The following is a 22,852-nucleotide window of genomic DNA, read 5'->3' as shown; positions in this document are numbered from 1 at the left end:
CGGGCCAAGCAGCATTGCTGGAGGAAAGGAATAAGTGGCACAAGTTCACATTCGGCCCATTGAGTCCACTCCGCAATTCGATCATGGCCGATCTCTGCCTCTTAATCCCATTTTCCTGCCTTCTCCTCAGAACCCTTGACACCCATTCTAATCAAGAATTTGTCGATCTCTGCCTTAAAAATATCCACTGACTTGGCCTCCACGGCCCTCTGTGGCAATGGGTTCCACAGATTAACTAACCTTTGACTAAAGAAGTTCTTCCTCACCTCCTTTCTAAAACCCTTTAATTCTGAAGCTATGACCTCTGGTCCTAGACTATCTCTAAACAAGTGGAAACATCCTTTCCACATCCACTCTATCTATGCCTTTCATTATTCTGTAAGTTTCAATGTCCCCCCTCAACCTTCTAAACTCCAGCGAGTAGAGGCCCAGTGCTGTCAAATGCTCATCATATGCTAACCCACTCATTCCTGGAATAATTCTTGCAAACCTCCTCGAGACCCTCTCCAGAGCCAGCACATCGTTCCTCAGATATGGGGCCAAAATTTGCTCACAGTACTCCAAATGCGGCCTGATCAGCGCCTTGTAGAGCCTCAGCATTACATCTCTTCCGACGTTTCAGTTGGGAACCCTTCCTACAGCTCATTATATTTACTTCGCTGGAAACAGGAGACATCCGTTTTTGTGGACCGTGCTTGTTGCTCTAAATATTTACTTGAGAATCTCCAATTTTGAATGACGTGAGTTCGATCCTAACGTTGGACTGGTGACTTGCACAGTGGACTTGATCTGTACTTTAATAAAATTCCAATCTACCACTGGTTAAAGGCAATACAGGTTGTTGCTTAGTCCAGCATATCCACAAGTTGTTTTGAGGTTTCATTAAAACATTGTATGCGTAAGATTTGGTTTTATGGCAAGCAGTTCTTAGACACTAATATTCACTGCTGTTTGATTTTGGAATTGCAGTGGCCTTTGGTGAGTGATGCATGACCATAGCAAAAGCTTTAAATTAGGTGTGCATGGCCACATTAAAGCACCATTTTTATTGCTATGAAATGGAACAGGTGTCACTGATTGTGCCAGTTTTAAAGGAGGACATGTTGTTAATTTGATTGTTGATTGATTCTAATTGGCACGGAGAAACAGAGAAGAAACAGGTGCTGATGATGGCAGTGCTCTGCAGTCGTACTTGTTAACTGTTTCCTGGCATCTCTCTGTTTAGACTCCAGACCCTAGACCCTAGACTCCCCTCCTACCATCCGGGAGGCGCTACAGGTCTCTCCGTTGCCGGACCAGCAGGTCCAGGAACAGCTTCTTCCCTGTGGCTGTTACATTACTCAACACTGTCCTTCGGTGATTGCCAATCACCCCCCCCCCCCCCCCGGACACTCCTTCCACCAGGAAAAAAATTAATTGCACTACTATGACTGTATGCACGTAAATATATATATTTATTGCTCATATTCTATGTCGCTCTTCTAGGGAGATGCTAACTGCATTTCGTTGTCTCTGTACTGCACACTGCACAATGGCAATAAAATTTGAATCTGAATCTGAATCTGAGATGGAGCCTCGCTATTCATGTTCAACATGACCCAACTCTCCTCTCACATCCCGTCCTTACAACATCCATCTTCACTGTCCCTCTTCCCGCACACACAAATGCGCAGACACACACATGCACGCACGAGCACACACACACACAGAACAAATATAGAACAATACAGCGCTTTAACGGGCCCTTCAGCGCACAATGTTTGTGATGGACATGATGGATGCCAAGCCAAACTCTTACCTGCCTGCAGTCATTGGTCTAGTCATTAGTTTATTGTTGTGTATCGAGGTACAGTGAAAAGGTTTGGTTGCTTGCTAACCAGTCAGTGGAATGACAATACACAATTACAATCGCGCTCTCCACAGTGCACAAGGTACACGATGAAAGGAATAATCCATATCCCTCCATTCCCTGCACATCCAAAAGCCTTTTAAATGCCACCATCATATCTGCATTAACCACCACAAAAAAATTAGCCCTGCACATCACCTTTAAGCTGTGCCCCTCCCACCTTAAGTCTGCCCTCTAGTCTTTGTTATTTCCACTATGGGAGAAAAGGTTCTGAATATCTACCCTATCTATGCCTCCCATAACTTGATATACTTCAGTCAGGTCTCCCCTCGGCATCCAGTGTTCCAGAGCAAACAAAGCAATTCTGTCCAATCTCTCGTTGTAGTTATTACCTACGAATTCACGCACACTTTTAGTCTGAAGAAATTACATGAAAAAGGAAAAACAAGTTTTGGTGATAAACATCCTCAGCCACAAGGCCTGAAGAGGTGTAGAGTAACTGAGTTCATGGAGCATCACGCCTTCAAGTGTAATGTCTGAAAGTAACTTCAGGTTGAACTGCTGCAGCCCAGAGGCCTAATATCGGAGTTTTCTTTAAATGCAATGATCTTACATTCTTTTGTGATCGGGTCAATTTGCATGAATGCACATCAGGTGTGTCCTCTGTGCTGTGAACATGCAGTCCTGTTTTCACAGAGCCAACAATGTCTCCACTATGTCTCCCTCTGCTCCCTAATTCTCCCTGTTACTGCCATGCCCTGCACTTCACCAAATGTCGTTCCTCTTCTTTTCGTGTCCAACTTGTTACAAATATTGACTTTGCTGTCATTTTGTTGATGCGTGTCCAAACCCTCAACAATCTTATATATTTCAATGAGATACCCTCTCATCCTTCTAAACACCAGAGTGTACAAGCCCAGCTGCTCCATTCTCTCGGCATATGACAGTCCCGCCATCCCGGAAATTAACCTTGTAAACCTGCGCTGCACTCCCTCAATAGCAAGAATGTCCTTCCTCAAATTAGGGGACCAAAACTGCACACAATACTCCAGGTGTGGTCTCACTAGGGCTCTGTACAACTGCAGAAGGACCTATTTGCTCCTATATTCGATTCCGCTTGTTATAAAGGCCAATTCGCTTTCTTCACTGCCTGCTGTAAATATGCTAATGGAAGAGAACTCGAATGAAGCGTCTGTCCCATGAGCTGACACTTTACATTTTAGATATTTGTTTAAACTGTGACTGCTGATGACAATGTTACAACCGGGGGACATGAAGATCTGGAGTAAACTCCGCGGGTCTGGCGGCGTCTCTGGAGAACACGGACAGATGACGTTTCGGGTCTGGACCCTTCTTCAGACTTTGTGTCCTTTTATTGTAAAGCAGCACCTGCAGTTCCTTGTTTCTGCAATGTTACAGCCGGCAGCTTTTGCGGCTTTTATTTGAACCGCATTAACAGCCGCTCACTTTTAAGGAGTCGTGTAATTCCCGGCAACTGAGGGACGATAAGGTCAATAAGAGACTGCCAACTTCTAAACTGTTTCAAATCCAGGCAAACACAGGTCAAAATCTGGTGCCTGAAGAAGGGTCTCAACCCGAAATGTCACCCATTCCTTCTCTCCAGAGATGCTGCCTGTCCCTCTGAGTTACTCCAGATTTTTGTGTCTACCTTCGATTGCAATACATGTTCCATCCTTCTGGTTATGACTTTAAACAAACGGGACAATTTTCGCATCTGCTTTATTTTAAATGTGCTTCTTCCACTTTGCACGTCTTAAGATCGCTCGGTTCCATTATTTAAAGGGCATTGGCTTTCTCGCTCCTTAACCACACTTCACGTCAGTAATTCCACGCCTTGGCGGACAAAGAAATGGTCAGTCCATCCCATTCTCAGCAGCGATATTCATCCAACTATCTACCACAGCAAAGATAGACACACAATGCTGGAGTAACTCAGCGGGACAGGCAGCTTCTCTGGAGAGAAAGGAAATGGTGGCATTTCGGGTCGAGACCCTTCTTCAGACTTCATTTTGGGGAAGAAAATATTGCGAGTTTTCTATTGGCCTTTGTGCAAAAATAAGGTCATTTTTCCTCCCTCTCAGACGACCTCGCTCCACATCGGCGAGGAACAAGATAAGTGCCCGTGTAAAACGGTCAGTGCTGGACGTTTCCATCTATAGATTCACTGCCAGGATCAAGCTTCAAGTCAACTACAGAAGGTTTCCCTGCGTCACATCTCCATCAATGTCTCGCTTTCTCCTACACCCCTCCTCTAGTTAATGAGCCCACACAAACCAACCATTGAGTTGACTTGATGTGACTTAACTGGACTTGACTTCCATTGACTCCATCCACACTTCAAGGCCACCAGCATAATCAAATACAAGTCTCACCCCAGTCACTCCCTCTTCTCTCTCCCGTCAGGCAAGAGGTACAGAAGTGTGAAAACACACACCTCCAGATTCAGGAACAGTTTCTTCCCAGCTGTCATCATGCAATTGAACCATCCAGCAACAACTAGAGAGCGGTCCTGAGCTACTATCTGCATCAATGAAAACCCTTGGACTATCTTTGATCGGACTTTACTGGACTTTATGTTACACTTAATGTTAGCTAGAATTACTCGCTAGAATTTAGAAGATTGAGGGGGGATCTTATAGAAATGTACAAAATTCTTAAGGGGTTGGACAGGCTAGATAGAGGAAGATTGTTCCCGATGTTGGGGAAGTCCAGAACAAGGGGATCACAGTTTAAGGATAAGGGGGAAATATTTTAGGACCGAGATGAGAAAAACATTTTTCACACAGAGAGTAGCGAATCTCTGGAATTCTCTGCCACAGAAGGTAGTTGAGGCCAGTTCATTGGCTATATTTAAGAGGGAGTTAGATGTGGCCCTTGTGGCTAAAGGGATCAGGGGGTATGGAGAGAAGGCAGGTACAGGATACTGAGTTGGATGATCAGCCATGATCATATTGAATGGCGGTGCAGGCTCGAAGGGCGGAATGGCCTACTCCTGCACCTATTTTCTATGTTTCTATGTTTCTATGTTATTCCCTCTATCCGGTATCTGCACACTGTGAATTGTAATCATGTGTAGTCTTTCCGCTGACCGGCAACAAACTAGCTGTTTACTGTATCTTGGTGTACGTGACAATAAACCAAACTAAACAAGAATTGGATAAAAAGCAACAATATAGTTGAGGCGGGCAGTGGGGGAGTTTTGCGGAAATGTGACGTGCATCTTTCAGAACACAGTGAAGTTTGGAGTCAATTAGTCAACTTAACCACGAAAAGTGGATCGGACACTCGTATTTCATAAAACATTGTTGAACACCATTCCAGCTCACCACTACTTTAAGGAAGAGAAGACCATGTTCCCTTAGCCTGGATAGGAATTGAACCAGCACCCAAGAACTCAAAGAATGCCCCTCTAAGCTAAAAAGCACGATATGGATATACCAGATAGATTCTGCCTCGCCTTGTGCTGAATTTTGTAACCATGCAGCTCTTATTTTAAATAACATATCCTATTTCTCAGTTTGGTCAATGTAGCACAACTGCGAAAGAAAAGATTTGCAATAACGACCCTATTTTGAACAGTAGCCTAGTAACTGAACTAGTAATCTGGGGACTTTGGATGTAAATGTGGAGATATATCTGAATCTTAATGCAACATCTGGTAAATATGAATTCAGTTAATTAAATAATCCTAAACTGAAAAAAAAATACCAGTCATGCACTGGTGGTTTGTTGTAAAGCCCATCTGGTTCATTAATGTCTTGAGAGAAGGAACTCTTCTATCATAGAACATAGAACAGTACAGTAGAAACAAGGAACTGCAGATGCTGGTTTACAAACAAAAATACACAAAGTGCTGGAGTAACTCAATGTGTCAAGGCAATAAACCAGTCTGAAAAAGGGTCTTGATCCGAAATGTCACCTACCCATGCCTGACCTGCCGAGTTACCCCTGCACTTTATGTAGTTTTATGTTGTGGAACAGTACAGCACATGAACAGGCCCTTCGACCCTCAATGTCTGTACTGAACAAAACATCTCATTACTATGTTTGACCTGTATGTGACTCCGGCCCCACAGATTTGTAGTTAATTGGAGAGGATGTTTCCACTCGTGGAAGGGTCTAGGACCAGAGGCCATAGGGTCACAATAAAAGGATGTACCTTTAGAAAGGAGATGAGGAGGAATTTTTAGTCAGAGGGCAGCGAATCTGTGGAATTCCTTGCTGTGGAGGGCAATTCAATGGATATTTTTAAGGCAGAGATTGACACATTCTTAATTAGTATAGGTGTCAGGGGTTATGGGGAGAAGGCAGGAGAATGGTTGAAATCCGGAGTAGACTTGATGGGCCAAATGGCCTCATTCTGCTTCGATAATCTATGAATTTATGAAATTATGAAGTTATTTTGTGTGTTGCTCAACACGATTTTCCTCAGATTAATCATCGATGGACATTAAATATTGCAACGGTTGCATCCAATGAGGGAATAAGAATGAATTATAAAGTATCAGGATCAGGATCTTTCACAGACAGGTGCCAAAACCTGCCATGGGCAAAAAATTGAGGTAAATATTGTTATATCTGCAAAACACATTGAATGTTTGATACACACAAAAATCCAACGGACAAAGGTGATCCAGAGATCATTGAAGGAATTATTTTGACTGGAAAACTGCTTTGAATGTTATCATAAACCCTTTAACTAATGCCTGAATCAACCTTTGCTTGCTGTTGCAGTCATAGGGCTGCAAAACAGATTATGTAGATGTCTTGATGGACAAAAAATGCTGGAGTAACTCAGCAGGTCAGGCAGCAACTCCAGAGAAAAGGAATAGGTGACGTTTTGGGTTTCGACCCGAAACACCACCCATTCTTTTTCTTCAAAATATGCTGCTGACCCGTTGAGTTACTCCAGCATTTTGTATCTATCTTCGGCGTACAACAGCATCTGCAGTTTGCAGCGTATGCTTGCAGCGTCTGAAGAATGGTCTTGACCCCAAAACGTCACCCATTCCTTCTCTCCACAGATGCTGCCTGTCCTGCTGAGTTACTCTAGCTTTTTGTGTCTATCTGCAGTTCCTTCCTACACAAGGTAGATGTCTTTGTGAATTGCATTGGATGTCTGCCTCCATCACTCAAATCCCGAGAGGGATTTTAAGTCACAACTTTCCGACTCACAGTCAAGAATTCTACTGAATGAGCCAAGTTGATTAATGTTAACATGTAAGACATCTGGAAGGAAATAATTAATCTTTTTAAACATTCATTAACGTTTCTCACCCGCACACACAGAGTGGTGAGTGCCTGGAACATGCTGTCTGGGATGATGGTGGAGGCAGATATGATTGTGGCATTTAAGAGGCTTTTGGATATACAACGAATGGAGGGATATGGATCATGTGCAGGCAAAGAAGATTAAAGAAGATTGGCATAATGTTCGGAGCAGAAATTGTGAGCCGCAGGGCCTGTTCCTGTACTGCACTGCTCTATGTTTAAGAAGGAACTGCAGATGCTGGAAAATCTAAGGTAGACAAAAATGCTGGAGAAACTCAGTGGGTGCAGCAGCATCTATGGAGCGAAGGAAATAGGCAACGTTTCGGGCTGAAACGTTGCCTATTTCCTTCGCTCCATAAATGCTGCTGCACCCGCTGAGTTTCTCCAGCATTTTTGTGTACCTGCACTGTTCTATGTTCTATGCTGTGAAAGGAAGCTGACTGAGTTTCAAGATAATGGTTGATGTTCAATAAGTGCGAGTTCTGGAAAGTTTAAATGAAATGATAACACGGAAATGCAGAGCGTTAATTTCTGGCAGTAACTTTGGTAACAGTTTCTTTGATTTCTCCCTTATGGCATTTTAAAAATAATTTTGATATTTGACGAGTTATGTTAGTGACTAAAAGCCATACCTTACACCTAAGGGTTGAACCCTACCCTGTATGGGCCATTAGTTTTCATAAGATGTTGTTTGCGGAGAAATAGTACCTTGCAGTAGGTGAGGTTGGAGAGGTTGGTGAGCTGTGAGGACTGCAGTCATCTCATCGTGATCGGAGGGATGAATATACTCATAAATACTGTTCCCAGTTAGCTCCACCTGGTAAAATAAAACACATTCAGAGCATTGTGAAGTATACAAACATATCATCTCAGTTTTAAAGATATAGCATGGAAACAGGCCCTCCCTCCCTCCAAGTACATGCCAACAATCGATTACCTGTACACTAGTTCTATGTTCTCCTAATTTTGTATCAAATACACTAGATACAATTTAGATACAACTAGAAGCCAATTAACTCATAAATCATAGGTACACAAAAATGCTGGAGAAACTCAGCGGGTGCAGCAGCATCTATGGAGCGAAGGAAATAGGCAACGTTTCAGGCCGAAACCCTTCTTCAGACTGATGGGGGCTGGCGGGGAGAAGAAAGGAAAAAGGAGGAGGAGGAACCCGAGGGCTGAGGGATGGGAGGAGACAGCCCGAGGGCTGAGGAAGGGGAGGAGACAGCAAGGGCTAACAAAATTGGGAGAATTCAATGTTCATGCCTGCAGGATGCAGAATCCCCAAGCGAAATATGAGGTGCTGTTCCTCCAATTTCCAGTGTTGCTCGCTCTGGCCATGGAGGAGACCCAGGACAGAGAGGTTGGATGGGGAATGGGAGGGGGAGTTGAAGTGCTGAGCCACCGGGAGGTCAGGTTGGTTATTGCGGACCGAGTGGAGGTGTTCGGCGAAGCGATCGCCCAGCCTCCGCTTGGTCTCATCGATGTAAATCATGCCTTTGGGATGTGGGAAGAGACCGGAGCACCCAGAGAAAACCCACGTGGTCATAGAGAGAATGTGCAAACTCCACACAGACAATGTCCGTAGTCAGGATCGAACCTTGGCCTCTTCTCGTGTGAGGCAGTGACTGTTCTAAATGTGCTACCGCAGCATCTGATGGTTGGTTGGAAGTTGAAAACATTGTGTAACTATAATATGGATGTTCCTTCACAGTTGTGGTTGAGGCAGATCGTAATATAAAGGGAATTGAACATTTCCCTGCCAAATCTTGGTGAACACCTTGATGGGCAAGATACATTTAGGTCAACCTAAGGCCAGGTAACATGGCCAAATTTAACCACTCCATCTCCAGCCTTTTAATTTATAAATGATTGTGGCAAGAATCACAGATGATATGATGGGTGGCACCGTGGCACAGTTTCTTTTGGATGAAGTGTCAAATAGGTCTCCATTGGAGATAAAAATCACAGATACAATTTCAAAGAAGTTGCCATAGAGGGAGTACAGAGAAGCTTCACCAGACTGTTTCCTGGGATGTCAGGACTTTCATATGAATAAAGACTGGATAGACTCGGCTTGTACTCGCTAGAATTGAGAAGATTGAGGGGGGATCTTATAGAAACGTACAAAATTCTTAAGGGGTTGGACAGGCTAGATGCAGGAAGATTGTTACCGATGTTGGGGAAGTCCAGAACAAGGGGTCACAGTTTAAGGATAAGGGGGAAATCTTTTAGGACTGAGATGAGAAAAAAAAATTCACACAGAGAGTGGTGAATCTGTGGAATTCTCTGCCACAGAAGGTAGTTGAGGCCAGTTCATTGGCTATATTTAAGAGGGAGTTAGATGTGGCCCTTGTGGCTAAAGGTATCAGGGGGTATGGAGAGAAGGCAGGTATAGGATACTGAGTTGGATGATAAGCCATGATCAAATTGAATGGCGGGGCAGGCTCGAAGGGCCGAATGGCCTACTCCTGCACCTATTTTCTATGTTTCTATGTTTCCAAGAAACTATGAATTATCTCCAGTTGTGGTTAATATTTAGCCTTCAGTCAACATTTCTAACATGGATTATTGTGTTATCACCCAGTTGCTTTTTTTGTGAGAACTGGTTTTGCACAAATAGGCTCCCATCTTTCCTATATTACAACAGTGAATGCATTTGAGAGAAGCAATTCCTAGCTGTAGGGTCGTTCTTCTGAAAGTGTTATTAAAAGTACTATATAAAGTAGGTATGTTGCAAAGCCTACCTGAAGTGTCGTTGAAAATCTGCCGCTGTGGGTGTGCGCGATTTTGGCGCCATTTAGAGGGGGGCGGGTTTAAAACGCGATTTTCTCTAGGCTGTTCAAATCGAAGATGTTCAGCCTAGTTAATTATTAACGAAAAATCGCTGGAAGACCCCGTCGCAAAAGCTATTATTAGTTTTAAAGGCCTCGTATAATAGTTATAGTAGTTTAAAAATCAATCTCTAAACCCGCGACCGCCAGCAACCGCAGGGTCTCATAAAGCAAACCACAGAAGGTATGCTGTATATTTTTACATTAAAAAGGGCTTCTAAAGATCCCTTTATACAAAGTTTAATATTGCGAGTAGCTCATTTTGGGCCCATTATATCCCGCAGTATTTTTCTGGGCATTTGGGGCACAAATCTACCGCAATGGGAACGTACTAAACCAGCGCGTTCCACAGGGACCCACTGGAAAGCTGATTTAAATGGGCATTTATTTACAGCAATTGAACACTGAATTCCTTCCATTTGGCCTATAAATTAATGTAAATGAGATTTAAAAATCATGTTTTATTGTGAATTATTTGTGAATATTATTTGGACATTTAGGCTATTTAAAAATGTTAATCATTTATTAAGAAATGGATAGATGTTTAGATCTAGTAATTGAAGTCTGAAATTAGCTACAATTAGGTAACTAACTAATTATATGCTTTAATTTCAAGTCATCCAAGTAAGATTATTTTATATTTGTTTCAGAATGCTTCAATCTATGATAACTGAAAATTTCATTCAGTTCTCTTAATTTTTAAGAAAGTTATGGGCTTTTGACTGTTCACGATCACAGCTTTTTTGTTATGTCCATAGAAAATCAATAGGGAACAAGATGCTCATTTCCGAGTATGAAAATGGCCATAACTTTTTAAATACTTGAGATATGAAAGTGAATTAGGTGTCAAATTAAACTTATTTTTATGCTTTATCTGATGGGGTAAATTACAGACTTGATTTTTAAAATCTCAAAATTTTGTAACATTGCTATATAAAGCACTTATGTACTTTCGCCCTTTGTTTTTTGAATGGAGAAACAAGTCTAGTTCGCAAATCCTTAAAGAACACTAACTATTCTCTGCCAGTCAAAAGCTAAAATTTTCTTTCAAGTAGAAATGCATTACCATGTTTGACATTATACTAAGTTCAACAGGTGGCCGAGAACCAACTTGGCACGATACAACAAATTACTTGCAGCAGAAAGGTGCACCCTTGGGTATAGATTCTCAACTTTGCTTTAAAATTTTGCATTTAGGCTCTTTCCTCAAGTTTGATCAGCCATTTCAATTTAAAACATATGATTCAATCTGGGTTGTGGATATCATGAGCAACTTTGCAAGTTAAATTTATTTTTGGAACATAACTCGTATCTTAAATTCCACTTCCAGTTGAATTAAATGTTTAAAGAATAATGTATACAGAAATGGCAGCAAATTTCCAATCTTGATTTCACATGAAACTCGCATTTATAGTTTATTGTGCATTTATATCGTTTAAAGTTGAATTTAAAGCTGCACCCTAGTGTAGAAACTTAAGTTTATCATTACAGGAGGTTATTTTGCAGATAACATTATTTGTGCAGTAAAATACACTATGTCTCTTTTCAAATTCAATCACATAAATTTCCTTCATTGACTGAGTAAAAAGTCTTTACCCGAGGCCTGGAGTCTTTTCCCCGTGAACAGTAGGATGCAGTTTAGTTTTAGGTTTACTTTAGAGACATAGCATGTAAACAGGCCCTTCAGCCCAACAAGTCCATGCTGACCATCGATCCCACATTCACACTAGTTCCATGTTATCCCACTTTCTCATCCATTCACAACAATTTGGGGGCAATTTACAGAGGCCAATGAATGGACAAGTCTGCTTGTCTTTGGGATGTGGGAGGAAACCAGAGCACCTGGAGAAAACCCATGTGGTCATTGGGGAAATGTGCAAATTCTGCATGGAGAGCACCCAAGCTCAGGATTGAACTGGGTCTCTGGTGCTGTGAGGCAGCAGTTCTACCTGCTGTATCACTGTTTCGAATGTAGTTTCGAGACACAGCATGGAAACAGACTCTTTGGCCCATCGGATCCATGTTTCCATCACTCTTTTACACTAGTTCTATGTTGTTCCACTTTCTCACTCTCATCACACTAGAGAGGCAGTTGTAGGCATGGCTTTCTGCTACTTATGCAGTGAATAACTTGTATCCTAGCATCCATTTATCTGCCTTTCCTTCACTGTTCCTTGACACTTTTATCTAAATATTAACAATTTGAAAGCCTACAGCTGTTTTAGTAAATTTGGAAAGAGCACCAGTTGTCGGCTATTGTTGCTGTAAATAATGCTTTACATGCTGCTTTACCATTTTTGCAGCACTCTAAATGGGTGCTAACCAAGACCCCATGAAACTGTGAAAAGAATGAAAATTTTGGAAATACTCCGCAGTTGTTGACCTGTCATCAGCAACCCAAAGAATCTTCATCAACGTGTTCCATTTATATTTCAGATAAAATAATGTATTTCAGATAAAATGGCACAGAATTGTTTTGCCCCGGGTAGGGGAATGGTTGAGCAGGCTAGGACTCTATTCTGTGGAATGCAGGATGATGAGGGGGTGATCTTATAGAGGTCTACACAATCGTGAGGGGAATGGATCGGGTAAACACAGTCTCCTGCCCGGAGTTGCTGAATGAACAGCAAGAGGACATATGTTTAAGCAGAAGGGGGGAAAGATTTAATAGAAACATGAGGGGTAACTTTTTGTCACAAAGGGTGGTGGGTGTATGGAATGAGCTGCCACAGGAGGTCATTGAGGCAGGCTCACAATGATTGAAAAGCATTTTGACAGATACATGGATAGAATAAGATAGGTCTAGAGGGTTAGGAATCAAGCAAGGGACTAGTGTAGATGGGCCAGGTTGGCCGGTGTGGGCTAGTTAGGCTGAGGGCCTGTTCCCATGCTGTATGTCTGTCTCTATTTACTGTATCTACAGTTTTTTTGCTTTTTTATGAAATTCCTGTTGCATTCTGAAGAAAGGTCGTTGGCCTGAAATATGGACGGCTTTTCTCCTTTCACAGTTACCGGCTGATCTGCTGTGTGACCAACAATTTCTGTGTGTGTGTGTGTTTTCCCTCCAAGTTTCAGAATTCCAGCATCTGCCGTTGCTTGCTTTTCTGAAATATAGTTGGAGTTTGTTGATAGTTCATGGGATCATGGAGCTGAAAACATTGCCATTATTACCCCCCCCCCCCCCCCCCCCCCCCCCACTTCCCCGCCCGCAGATGTTGGCTGGTCATACGGCCAAAACAGCATGGAAACACATTCTGGTGAATATTTGCAGCATTTTCCGCATTTTTCTCTAAAAAATGCCCGTCACTGGTGACGAGATACACAAAAATGTTGGAGAAACTCAGCCGGTGCAGCAGCATCTATGGAGCGAAGCCCGAAACGTTGCTCATTTCCTTCGCTCCATAGATGCTGCTGCACCCGCTGAGTTTCTCCAGCATTTTTGTGTACCTTCGATTTTCCATCTGCAGTTCCTTCTTAAACACTGGTGACGAGATAGTCAGTTTAGTTTATTGCCACGTGTAGCAAGGTACAGTGAAAAGCTTTTGTTGCGTGCTACCCAGTCAGCAGAAAGGCAACACAAGATTACAATCGAGCCATTTACAGTGTATAGATTCATGATAAGGGAATAACGTTTAGTGCAAGGTAAAGCCAGCAAAGTCCGATCAAGGATAGTCCGAGCAAGGGTCACCAAAGAGGTAGATATTAGTTCAGCACCGCTCTCTGGTTGTGGTGGGTGATTCAGCTGCCCGATAACAGCTGTGAAGAAACTGTCCCAGGATCTGGTAGTTAATAGTAATGATCTAGTTGGTGTAAAATAAGGTTGTTGGAAATCATATCTTTTGTTTTAAACCTTGAAACCTAGCAACTAGATGGAAGCAATGTTTAGAATAAAAGAACATTGCATTCCACCAGAAGGGATTGATACTCGAGTGGAAATGTTGCATGTATAACCATCTGGCTTGAGATGGTGAGATTTCTTCCAGACACAGAGGCTGAGAAAGGGTTCGGCTTGGAACTAACCCGCAGATCACATTAGCATGTGAAAAGTAAAAAGGCACTTTGATCCTTCATTTCAAAATCTGAGGGTCAAAATAAAGATTGGACAGGTCGCGGCTTAACACCTAGTGTACAAATTATTTTGTTCAATGGGTCAACCGATCAGATTAGGAATCCCTTTTAAAAAAAACATTAAAATAAAATGAAGCGATGAAAACTGAAGTAAAAATACATGGAAATAAGATGCAGCGTGCAATCGTGGGATTCGAGTAATCTCTCGACTTGCCATGTCTGTAAAATATCGGGCGAGTTTAGGAATATAAACGGCAGCAGAAACGAGTGCCGAGGGAAACGTACATCTGGTGAAAAGCTGCGCATTCTTGAGCGAATTCTCCATCAATGCACCATCAATGTCGGACAAAGTTGGGAGACTGGGGGTCACATTTCGTTCTATTAAATTTAAAAAAAAATAGGACTTGCGTATTTGTATCAGTGTTATAATTTACAACGGGCAAGTAATTTCGTCCGTCTATATCCTCCTGCAGCCCAAGCACCAGCGGTTCAATTAATTAATAATGTCCACACAAAAGTAAAAGAACTAATTTGTTCGGCCCTGTGTTCATTTAATTTTGTCAAAAAATATAGAGGAGTTAAAATGCCAGAAAATGTGGAGTTACCAATTGAAAGAGGGACTGAAGATTGAGAGGGGACATTCTTAAAACAGAAAGCTTTTCCAAATATTAGCTCCCCCATTCTTACAATGGATCATCTCCACAATCGGTTATCTGTATTTATTTACATAGAAACATAGAAAGTAGGTGCAGGAGTAGGCCATTCGGCCCCGAGCCTGCACCGCCATTCAATATGATCATGGCTGATCATCCAACTCAGTATTCTGTCCCTGCCGTCTATCCATACCCCTGATCCCTTTAGCCACAAGGGCCACATCTAACTCCCTCTTAAATATAGCCCTCTTAAATATAGCAAATTATGCCTACTATATTCTGTTGTGCTGAAGCAAAGCAAGAATTTCATTGTCCTATCTGGGACACATGACAATAAATTCTCTTGAATCGTGAATCTTGCTTTATTTCTGCGGCAACCCGCTAATATCTCTGTGTAACATTTTCCTACCCATTATCCAATTGGGGATATTTGCAGGCATGCTTGTCCTATAAGGCTTTTCTTTTTCTTTTTTTTCCTGCTTTTGCTGTTCATATATCACATATTATTTAGCTGCTGTTTTGTTTTGTTTTGATGGGGATGCAATTAACAAATAGATTAACTCGAGCGGTTTGCAAAAAACAGCAGTCCCGAAACGCATGCCATGTCCTAATAGACGGTTCCTTACCTGGGACAATCCCAAATGGACGGAGGCGGTTTCTGAAATGTACATGATTTTGCCATCGGAAGCCACTACGAAAACAAAGCCATCTAGAGTCTGAAAGGCGCAGAAAGTAAGAGAGAAATCGCTGTCAGTCAGCGTATTGTACATTAACAGCATGTCTTACCGCACTGGCCACGGCGCAATACAATTATATTAGTCCAATGCAAAAATAGTTCAGTGCGGAGATCAATAATTATATCTCAAATACGAAATTGTCCGTACTAAATGATTTGAGATGTGGAAACATAAAGAAGGCACAGTGGAAATAATTTCTATCCATTGCATTCCCGTCACCTGTATTTCTGTAGGAAGGAAATGCAGATGCTGGTTTACATCCAAGATAGACACAAAAAGCTGGAGTAACTCAGCGGGTCAGGCGGCATCTCTGGAGAAAAGGAATAGGTGACGATTCGGGTCGAGACACTTCTTTAGACTGAGTCAGGGGAGAGGGAACCGAGAGATGTGAAAAGGTACATCGAGCAAATTAGTGAAAGTTATGCAAAAAGGCAGACCAGAGCCAACAACGGTGACCAAGGAAAGGTGGAGCCCACAATGGTCCATTGTTGGCTGCGGGGAAGGTGATAACGATTGATACAAACCGTGAACTACCGTATTTCTGGCCTGTTGCGCTGCCTACTGGTCTGTCCGCTTACACGTATTTACAGAGCAAGCAGACTGGTGGACTGTACCGCAGTGCAGGAAGGAACAGCAGATGCTGGTTTACACCGAAGATAGACACAAAATGCTGGAGTAAACTCAGCGGGACAGGCAGCATCTCTGGAGAGGAGGGATGGGTGATGTTTCGGTTCGAGACCCTTCTTCTGAACAATCTCCAGAGATGCTGCCTGTCCCGCTGAGTTACTCCAGCATTTTGTGTCTATAGACTGTACCACAGGCCTGAAGTACGGGTGGCGTGAAATGCAAAAAAACACTTTCCTTAAGTTCCGTTACCTGGAGTAAGTGGGATCCTAATTCTCTTGCCATATTGTCGAGGGGACTTACACGACTAGTCTGTCCCCAAGCGTCTCCCAGACCTGTTAGAGAAACAATATGGTTTCATTAGCAGTTTCCAAACGATTTCAGTTGTTAACTCTAGATGCTGAAAACGACCAGACAGAAACATCATGTTTGATGGATTGATGGCGGTTCGTCAGTTAATTTACCAGTAGACCCTACACATTCAACGGGGGGGAAAACTTTGGGGAATTTTCACTCATTTTATTATTTATAGGGCAGTGCGGTGGCGTAGCGGTGGTGTTGCTGCCTCACAGCGCCAGAGACCTGGGTTCGATCCTGACTACGGGTGCTTGTCTGTACGGAGTTTGTACGATCTCCCCATGACCTGCGTGGGTTTTCTCCGAGATTTTCGGTTTCCTCCCACACTCCAAAGACTTACAGGTTCGTAGGTTAATTGGTATAAATGTAAAATTATACCTTGTGTGTGCAGGGTGATGTTAATATCCGGGGTAGGCTGGTCGTTGGGACTTGATGGGCCGAAGGACATGTTTCCGCGCTGTTTCTCAAAACTAACAACTACATTTGCCGACACGCCGTGGTTAGTTTCGTTCACCGTATTTCGCTAGAAAATATTTTCTTTTCTCTTTGTTTAACATAGATTCGCAATGCTGCTACTGAATCTGCTATGGTCATATATATTCAGTTCAGTCTGAAGAAGGGTTTCGGCCCGAAACGTTACCCATCTCCTTCGCTCCATAGATGCTGCTGCACCCGCTGAGTTTCTCCAGCATTTTTGTGTACCTATGGTCACATATATGATCGGTTCTAAGGTACTTTCTTGTCACGTGTACGAGGTACAGTGGAATTCATGTTTGCTTTCCCGTTCAGTACAAGTATCACGAAGATACCTCTTAGATAAGGATCTCAGATAGAGTACAAGTGTACAACAAGCGGTAGTATATTGAGGCAGTGTACAGAGTGAGTTTCAGCGGCGTTTTATGCTCTCTATAAATGAATATTTCTCATGCACGTTATTTATATTGATCCAGCAGCATCTGTAAATTGAATTGATATAGGCAATGTTTCATGTAGCCACCTTTCTTCAGTCGCCTCTCCACACCCTTCCCAAATGCTGCCCGACCAGCTGAGTTCCTCCAGCACTTTGTGTTTTGCTCGAGATTCCACCACCTCCAGTTCCTTGTGTCTCGGTATTTTATTGATGTTAGTTTTAACACGTATGTCTCGTATGGTTGCGTATCTTATTGGACATATAAGGCTGTAATGTGTTCATGGACGTGTGTATATTAGTTTAGTTTAGTTTACTTTAGTTTAGAGATACAGTGCGTAAACAGTCCCGTTGGCCCACGGAGTCCTCGCCGACCAGCGAGCGCCTGTCCCACTTAGGCGACTTTTTGGGCGAGTGCAGGAGACTCTGCGCTCGCCACATGTTCGCTGGTGGTCTCTGGTGAGTCTCCTTCATGGTCGCGGCCACAGTATGGTCAACATGTTGAAAAATTTTCTGCGACCATGCAGAAAATCGATAATCCTGTAGTCGTAGGTGCAGTTGTAGTGGGGTCGCCATGTAGTTATAGGTAGTCGAGGTAGTCTTAGGTAGTTCTAGTTAATCGCCTTTGCTGACCGATCATTTTCATTGGCTCATTGGGGGGAAAAAACGTCAGCACGAGTTTTCAGATCCAAGGATAACGGACCGGTAATGTTAAATGTCCGCCAAACTTCACAGCTGTGTAGCCCTGGCTTATTAAAAGTTGCCTGGCTCTTAAAAGTGCCCCCACTCCTTCCCTACTCCTTCTCCTCTCTTCTCGACCCCTTCTCCACTCCTTCTCCTCCCTTCTCACCCCCTTCTCTCCTCCCCCCTCTTTTAAAGGACTTACCATACACTGTGCTAACGGTCTTTTAACCTTCCTGTTCATCGCGGTGTGTGTCTGTATCATCTTGGCTTTGTACCGTGTGAATTTCAGACAGCGCTCCCCCGCTTGCCATGTGTCCCCCCCCCCCCCCCCCCCCCCCCACACTTGCGATGTGTGGGTTTGTGTGTGTGTGTGTGTGTTCCACTCTGACAGTCGCCGTTCCAGCTCCCGTTTTTTCAGGCGAGTACCGGCAACTTGACAGTCGCCGGCAGTACGCTGAAAAGTCGCCTAAGTGGGATCATACACTCGGACAATTTACAATTATACCAAGCCAATTAACCTTTGGAGAGTGGGAGGAAACCGCAATTCTCGGAGAAAACCCACGCAGGTCACGGGGAGAACGTACAAACTCCGTATAGACAGCACCCGTTGTCAGGATCGAACACGAGTCTCTGTCGCTGTAAGGCAGCAACTCTACCGCTGAGCCACATTGTGCTGTGTGGTGTAGATGTGATTCACCTCTGTATTTTTTGGTGTTCACGGAGTGCATCTGCGTTTAAAAGGCGAGCGCCTATTGTGAATTCCATCAACCGAACTGTGTCATTAGATCCATTGTCAGAGGGGGAACGCGTGGATCGGAATGCATGTGAAGCGGGATATGTGCTCCATGCTATATTTCATTTAAACTTCAGCTCGAAACCACATTTTTGGTCCATTCCCACTCCGTACAAAAAATAAATCGACCATTCGAACAGCCCCATCAAACACATCTCTTAGGCCAAAGATAAACACAACATGCTGGAGTAACTCAGCGGGTCTCAGCGGCAGCATCACTGGAGTAAGGGAATAGGTGATGTTGCGGGTCGAGACCCTTCTTCAGACTGAGAGTCAGGGGAGAGGGAAACAGGAGGTATGAAAAGATACAAAACAAATGAGAACCTAAATTAACTCATCCCCTCGGCGATCTCTCTCTATCCAGCGGTCCCGACGGTTCACGGAGGAATCTGGGCATCAACTGAAAAACATCGGCTGAGATTGTGTTATGTTTTGGAAAAGGGGGGAGGGGGGGGGGGGGGGCTGGTGCTGTGCTCTCTCTCTTCTATGTTGCTAGACCGCACTAGCTCTCAAACATCGCGGCGCTGCCAGCTGTTAATTTCTGCAGTCACGGACTGGTAGCCCGCATTGCCACAATCCAAATAGCATGGATGTGGCTTTGTAGCCAACTATTCTGCTACAATAACGGTGTTTCATGTTGACTTCGTGTGCGAGATTCTCTATATTACTTCCGAAGAAGTAATTCGGTCTGAAGCAGGGTCGCCTGTCCATCTCCCCCCACAGATGCTGCCTGGCCCGCCGAGTTCCTCCCAACACTTTGTGTTTTGCTCCAGATTCCAGCTTCTGCCGCCTCTGACTCTAGAATTACAGTCATAGAGTTATGCCCCTGTCCCGCTTAGGAAACCTGACCGAAAACCTCTGGAGACTTTGCACCCCATCCAAGGTTTCCGTGCGGTTCCCAGAGGTTTTTGTCAGTCTCCCTACCTGCTTCCACTCCCTGCAACCTCCGGCAACCACCTGCAACCTCCGGGAACCGCACGGAAACCTTGGGTGGGGCGCAAAGTCTCCAGAGGTTTCCGTTCAGGTTTCCTAAGTGGGACAGGGGCATTATTATACAGCGTGCAATCCGGCTCCTCGGCTCAACTTGCCCACGCCGACCAACATGCCCCATCTACACTAGTCTCACCTGCCAGCGTTTGATCCATATCCCTCTAAACCTACCCTATCCATGCACCCGTCTAAATGTTCCTTAAACGTTGCGATAGTGCCTGCCTCAACCCCCTCCTCCAGCAGTTTGTTCCACAAAACCACAACCCTATGTGTAGGTATGTTGCAAAGCCTACCTGAAGCGTCGTTGAAGATCTGCTGCTGAGGATGTGCGCGATTTTGGCGCCGTTTAGAGGGGGCGGGTTTAAAACGCGATTTTCTCTAAGCTGTTCCAATCGAAAATGTTCAGCCTAGTTAATTATTAACGAAAAATCGCTGGAAGACCCCGTCGCAAAAGCTATTATTAGTTTTAAAGGCCTTGAATAATAGTTATAGTAGTTTAAAAATCAATCTTTAAACCCGCGACAGCCAGCAACCGCAGGGTCTCATAAAGCAAACCACAGAAGTTAGGTTGTATATTTTTACATTAAAAAGGGCTTTTAAAGAACCCTTTATACAAAGTTTAATATTGCGAGTAGCTCAATTTGGCCCCATTATATCCCGCAGTATTTTTCTCGGCATTTGGGGCACAAATCTACCGCAATGTGAACATTCTAAACCAGCGCGTTCCACAGGGACCCACTGGAAAGCTGATTTAAAATGGACTTTAATTTGCAGCAATTAAACACTAAATTCCTTCCATTTGGCCTATAAATTAATGTAAATGAGATTTAAAAATCATGTTTTATTGTGAATTATTTGTGAATATTATTTGGACATTTAGGCTATTTAAAAATGTTAATCATTTATTAAGAAATGGATAGATGTTTAGATCTAGTAATTGAAGTCTGAAATTAGCTACAATTAGGTAACTAACTAATTATATGCTTTAATTTCAGGTCATCCAAGTAAGATTATTTTATATTTGTTTCAGAATGCTTCAATCTATGATAACTGAAAATTTCATTCAGTTCTCTTAATTTTTAAGAAAGTTATGGGCTTTTGACTGTTCACGATCACAGCTTTTTTGTTATGTCCATAGAAAATCAATAGGGAACAAGATGCTCATTTCCCAGTATGAAAATGGCCATAACTTTTTAAATACTTGAGATATGAAAGTGAATTAGGTGTCAAATTAAACTTATTTTTATGCTTTATCTGATGGGATAAATTACAGACTTGATTTTTAAAATCTCAAAATGTTGTAACATTGCTACTATGTGTAAAAATGTTACCACTCGAGTCCCTATTCAATCTACTCCCCCTCCCCCCACCCCCCTCCCCCCTCCCCCCTCCCCCCTCCCCCCTCACCTTAAACTAATGTCCTCTATGCTACATCGATTTTCGAAGCGAGAGAAAATGGTAGTTAGATTCCATTGAATTGCGGATGCTTCTACATAACTACATGGCTGATGCACGATAATAGATTCTATTCGCATCTGTTATCTACCCCCACAAATTTTAGATATTGGGAGTGAGGATTCCCAAATCTCAATGTTGATTTCTCCCACCAACGCCCGCCCGCATAGTGCACCCTCAATACTCCTGAACTCGCCCAAGGTTTTTTTCCACCTCTCCAACACCCACGCCCCTCTCCCGCCGAAGATAGACACAAAAAGCTGGAGTAACTCAGCGGGACAGGCAGCATCTCCGGAGAGGAAGAACGGGCTGATCAGAAGGGTCTCGACCCGAAACGTCTCCCATTCCTTCTCTCCATTGAGGTGCTGCCTGTCCCGCTGAGTTACTCCAGCTTTTTGTGTCTATCTTCGGTTTAAACCAGCAGCTGGAGTTCCTTTCTACACATCTCCTCTACCACTAAGACGAACAAGGGCCGTGCGGGCACGAGAAACACTAGCGCCTGCAAGTTGCCGCAGAAATCCCTCGCAGCTGCGAGCTGGACACCTTGGCGCTGAGCTAAAAGCCCCGCAACCCTGCACACGGGAACAACATAGGAGTTCAAGGATAATTGAAGGACGCGGCTCTCCATCAACTTCTCGGAGGAAACGAAAAAGGGGGCACGGTTGTTGGGCAGCGGTAGAGTTGCTACCTTTACAGCGCCAGAGACCCGGGATTAATCATGATTACAGGTGCTTGTCTGTACGAAGTTTGTGCGTCCTCCCCGTGACCCGCGTGGGTTTTCTCCGGGATCTCCGCTTTCCTCCAATACTCCGATACTTGTAGATTAATTTGCTTCGAGGCGACGGGCTGTTTCTGCGCTGACTCTCTAAACTAAACTAAAACCCACGCGGTCACAGGGAGATCGTATCTGTAATCAGGATCGAAACCGGGGCTCAGTCGCTGTTAGGCAGCAACTCTACCGCGGCACCACTGTGCTGCCCCTGATATCGGCCTGATACTGACAGACGAAGTTTCGGGTCGGGACCCTGCATCATACCGATCGGAGTAAGGAGGTGAAAGCTGGAAACGGGAGGTGGGAGCGGGACAAAACCTGTCGACTTACTCTGCCGTTTAATGTCTACCTTAAGTGATAGGTGACTACAAGTGAGAGAGGGTGAGTGGCAGATATCATGTACCCCACCACTTTGCAAATCAATCCGCTCCCCTCACCTCTATCCACCTATAATTTGCAGTGTTTCCCCAACCCCACCTCTACTTTTCAGTCTCTACCCCCCCCCCCCCCCCCGATTGGAGGGGGGCTCCAATCAGTCTGAAGAAGAATCCCGACCCGTAGCGTTGTCAGTCCATTCCCACCACAGATGCTGCCTGACCCGCCTGAGTTCTTCCGGTACTTTGTGATTCGCGTTTTCATTGTTTCCGATTGTGGTTTTAAATATCCAAGTAACGTTTATCTTCTGACACAAACATCAGATAATCGTTTGACCCGCGTGTTTACAGTCTCCCAGTGACTATACATAAGGCAGGCACCGTTTAGTATTGGTGTGGTCTCTATGTGTGAAAGTTTATTTTAATGCAGCTTATCAGATTCCGGTTGAATCGTTCAAAACCA

The 22,852-nt window shown here is 43.7% G+C and overlaps 1 protein-coding gene across 1 annotated transcript in view; it reads right to left on the bottom strand.

Annotated features, from left to right (window-relative positions):
* sim2 (SIM bHLH transcription factor 2) overlaps window positions 1–22,852 on the bottom strand; it is an 89,527-nt gene that overhangs the window by 34,780 nt on the left and 31,895 nt on the right. Inside the window, exons 2-4 of the mRNA XM_033032442.1 lie at window positions 16,310–16,392; window positions 15,323–15,412; window positions 7,850–7,958 (exon numbers count right to left, since the gene is read on the bottom strand). Coding sequence (XP_032888333.1) covers window positions 7,850–7,958; window positions 15,323–15,412; window positions 16,310–16,392 — 282 coding nt within the window. The remainder of the gene's footprint in view (window positions 1–7,849; window positions 7,959–15,322; window positions 15,413–16,309; window positions 16,393–22,852) is intronic.

The sequence above is a fragment of the Amblyraja radiata genome, chromosome 14, assembly GCF_010909765.2.
Source record: "Amblyraja radiata isolate CabotCenter1 chromosome 14, sAmbRad1.1.pri, whole genome shotgun sequence".
Lineage (NCBI taxonomy): Eukaryota > Metazoa > Chordata > Chondrichthyes > Rajiformes > Rajidae > Amblyraja > Amblyraja radiata.
This window is presented reverse-complemented; position numbering and strand designations above follow the sequence as displayed.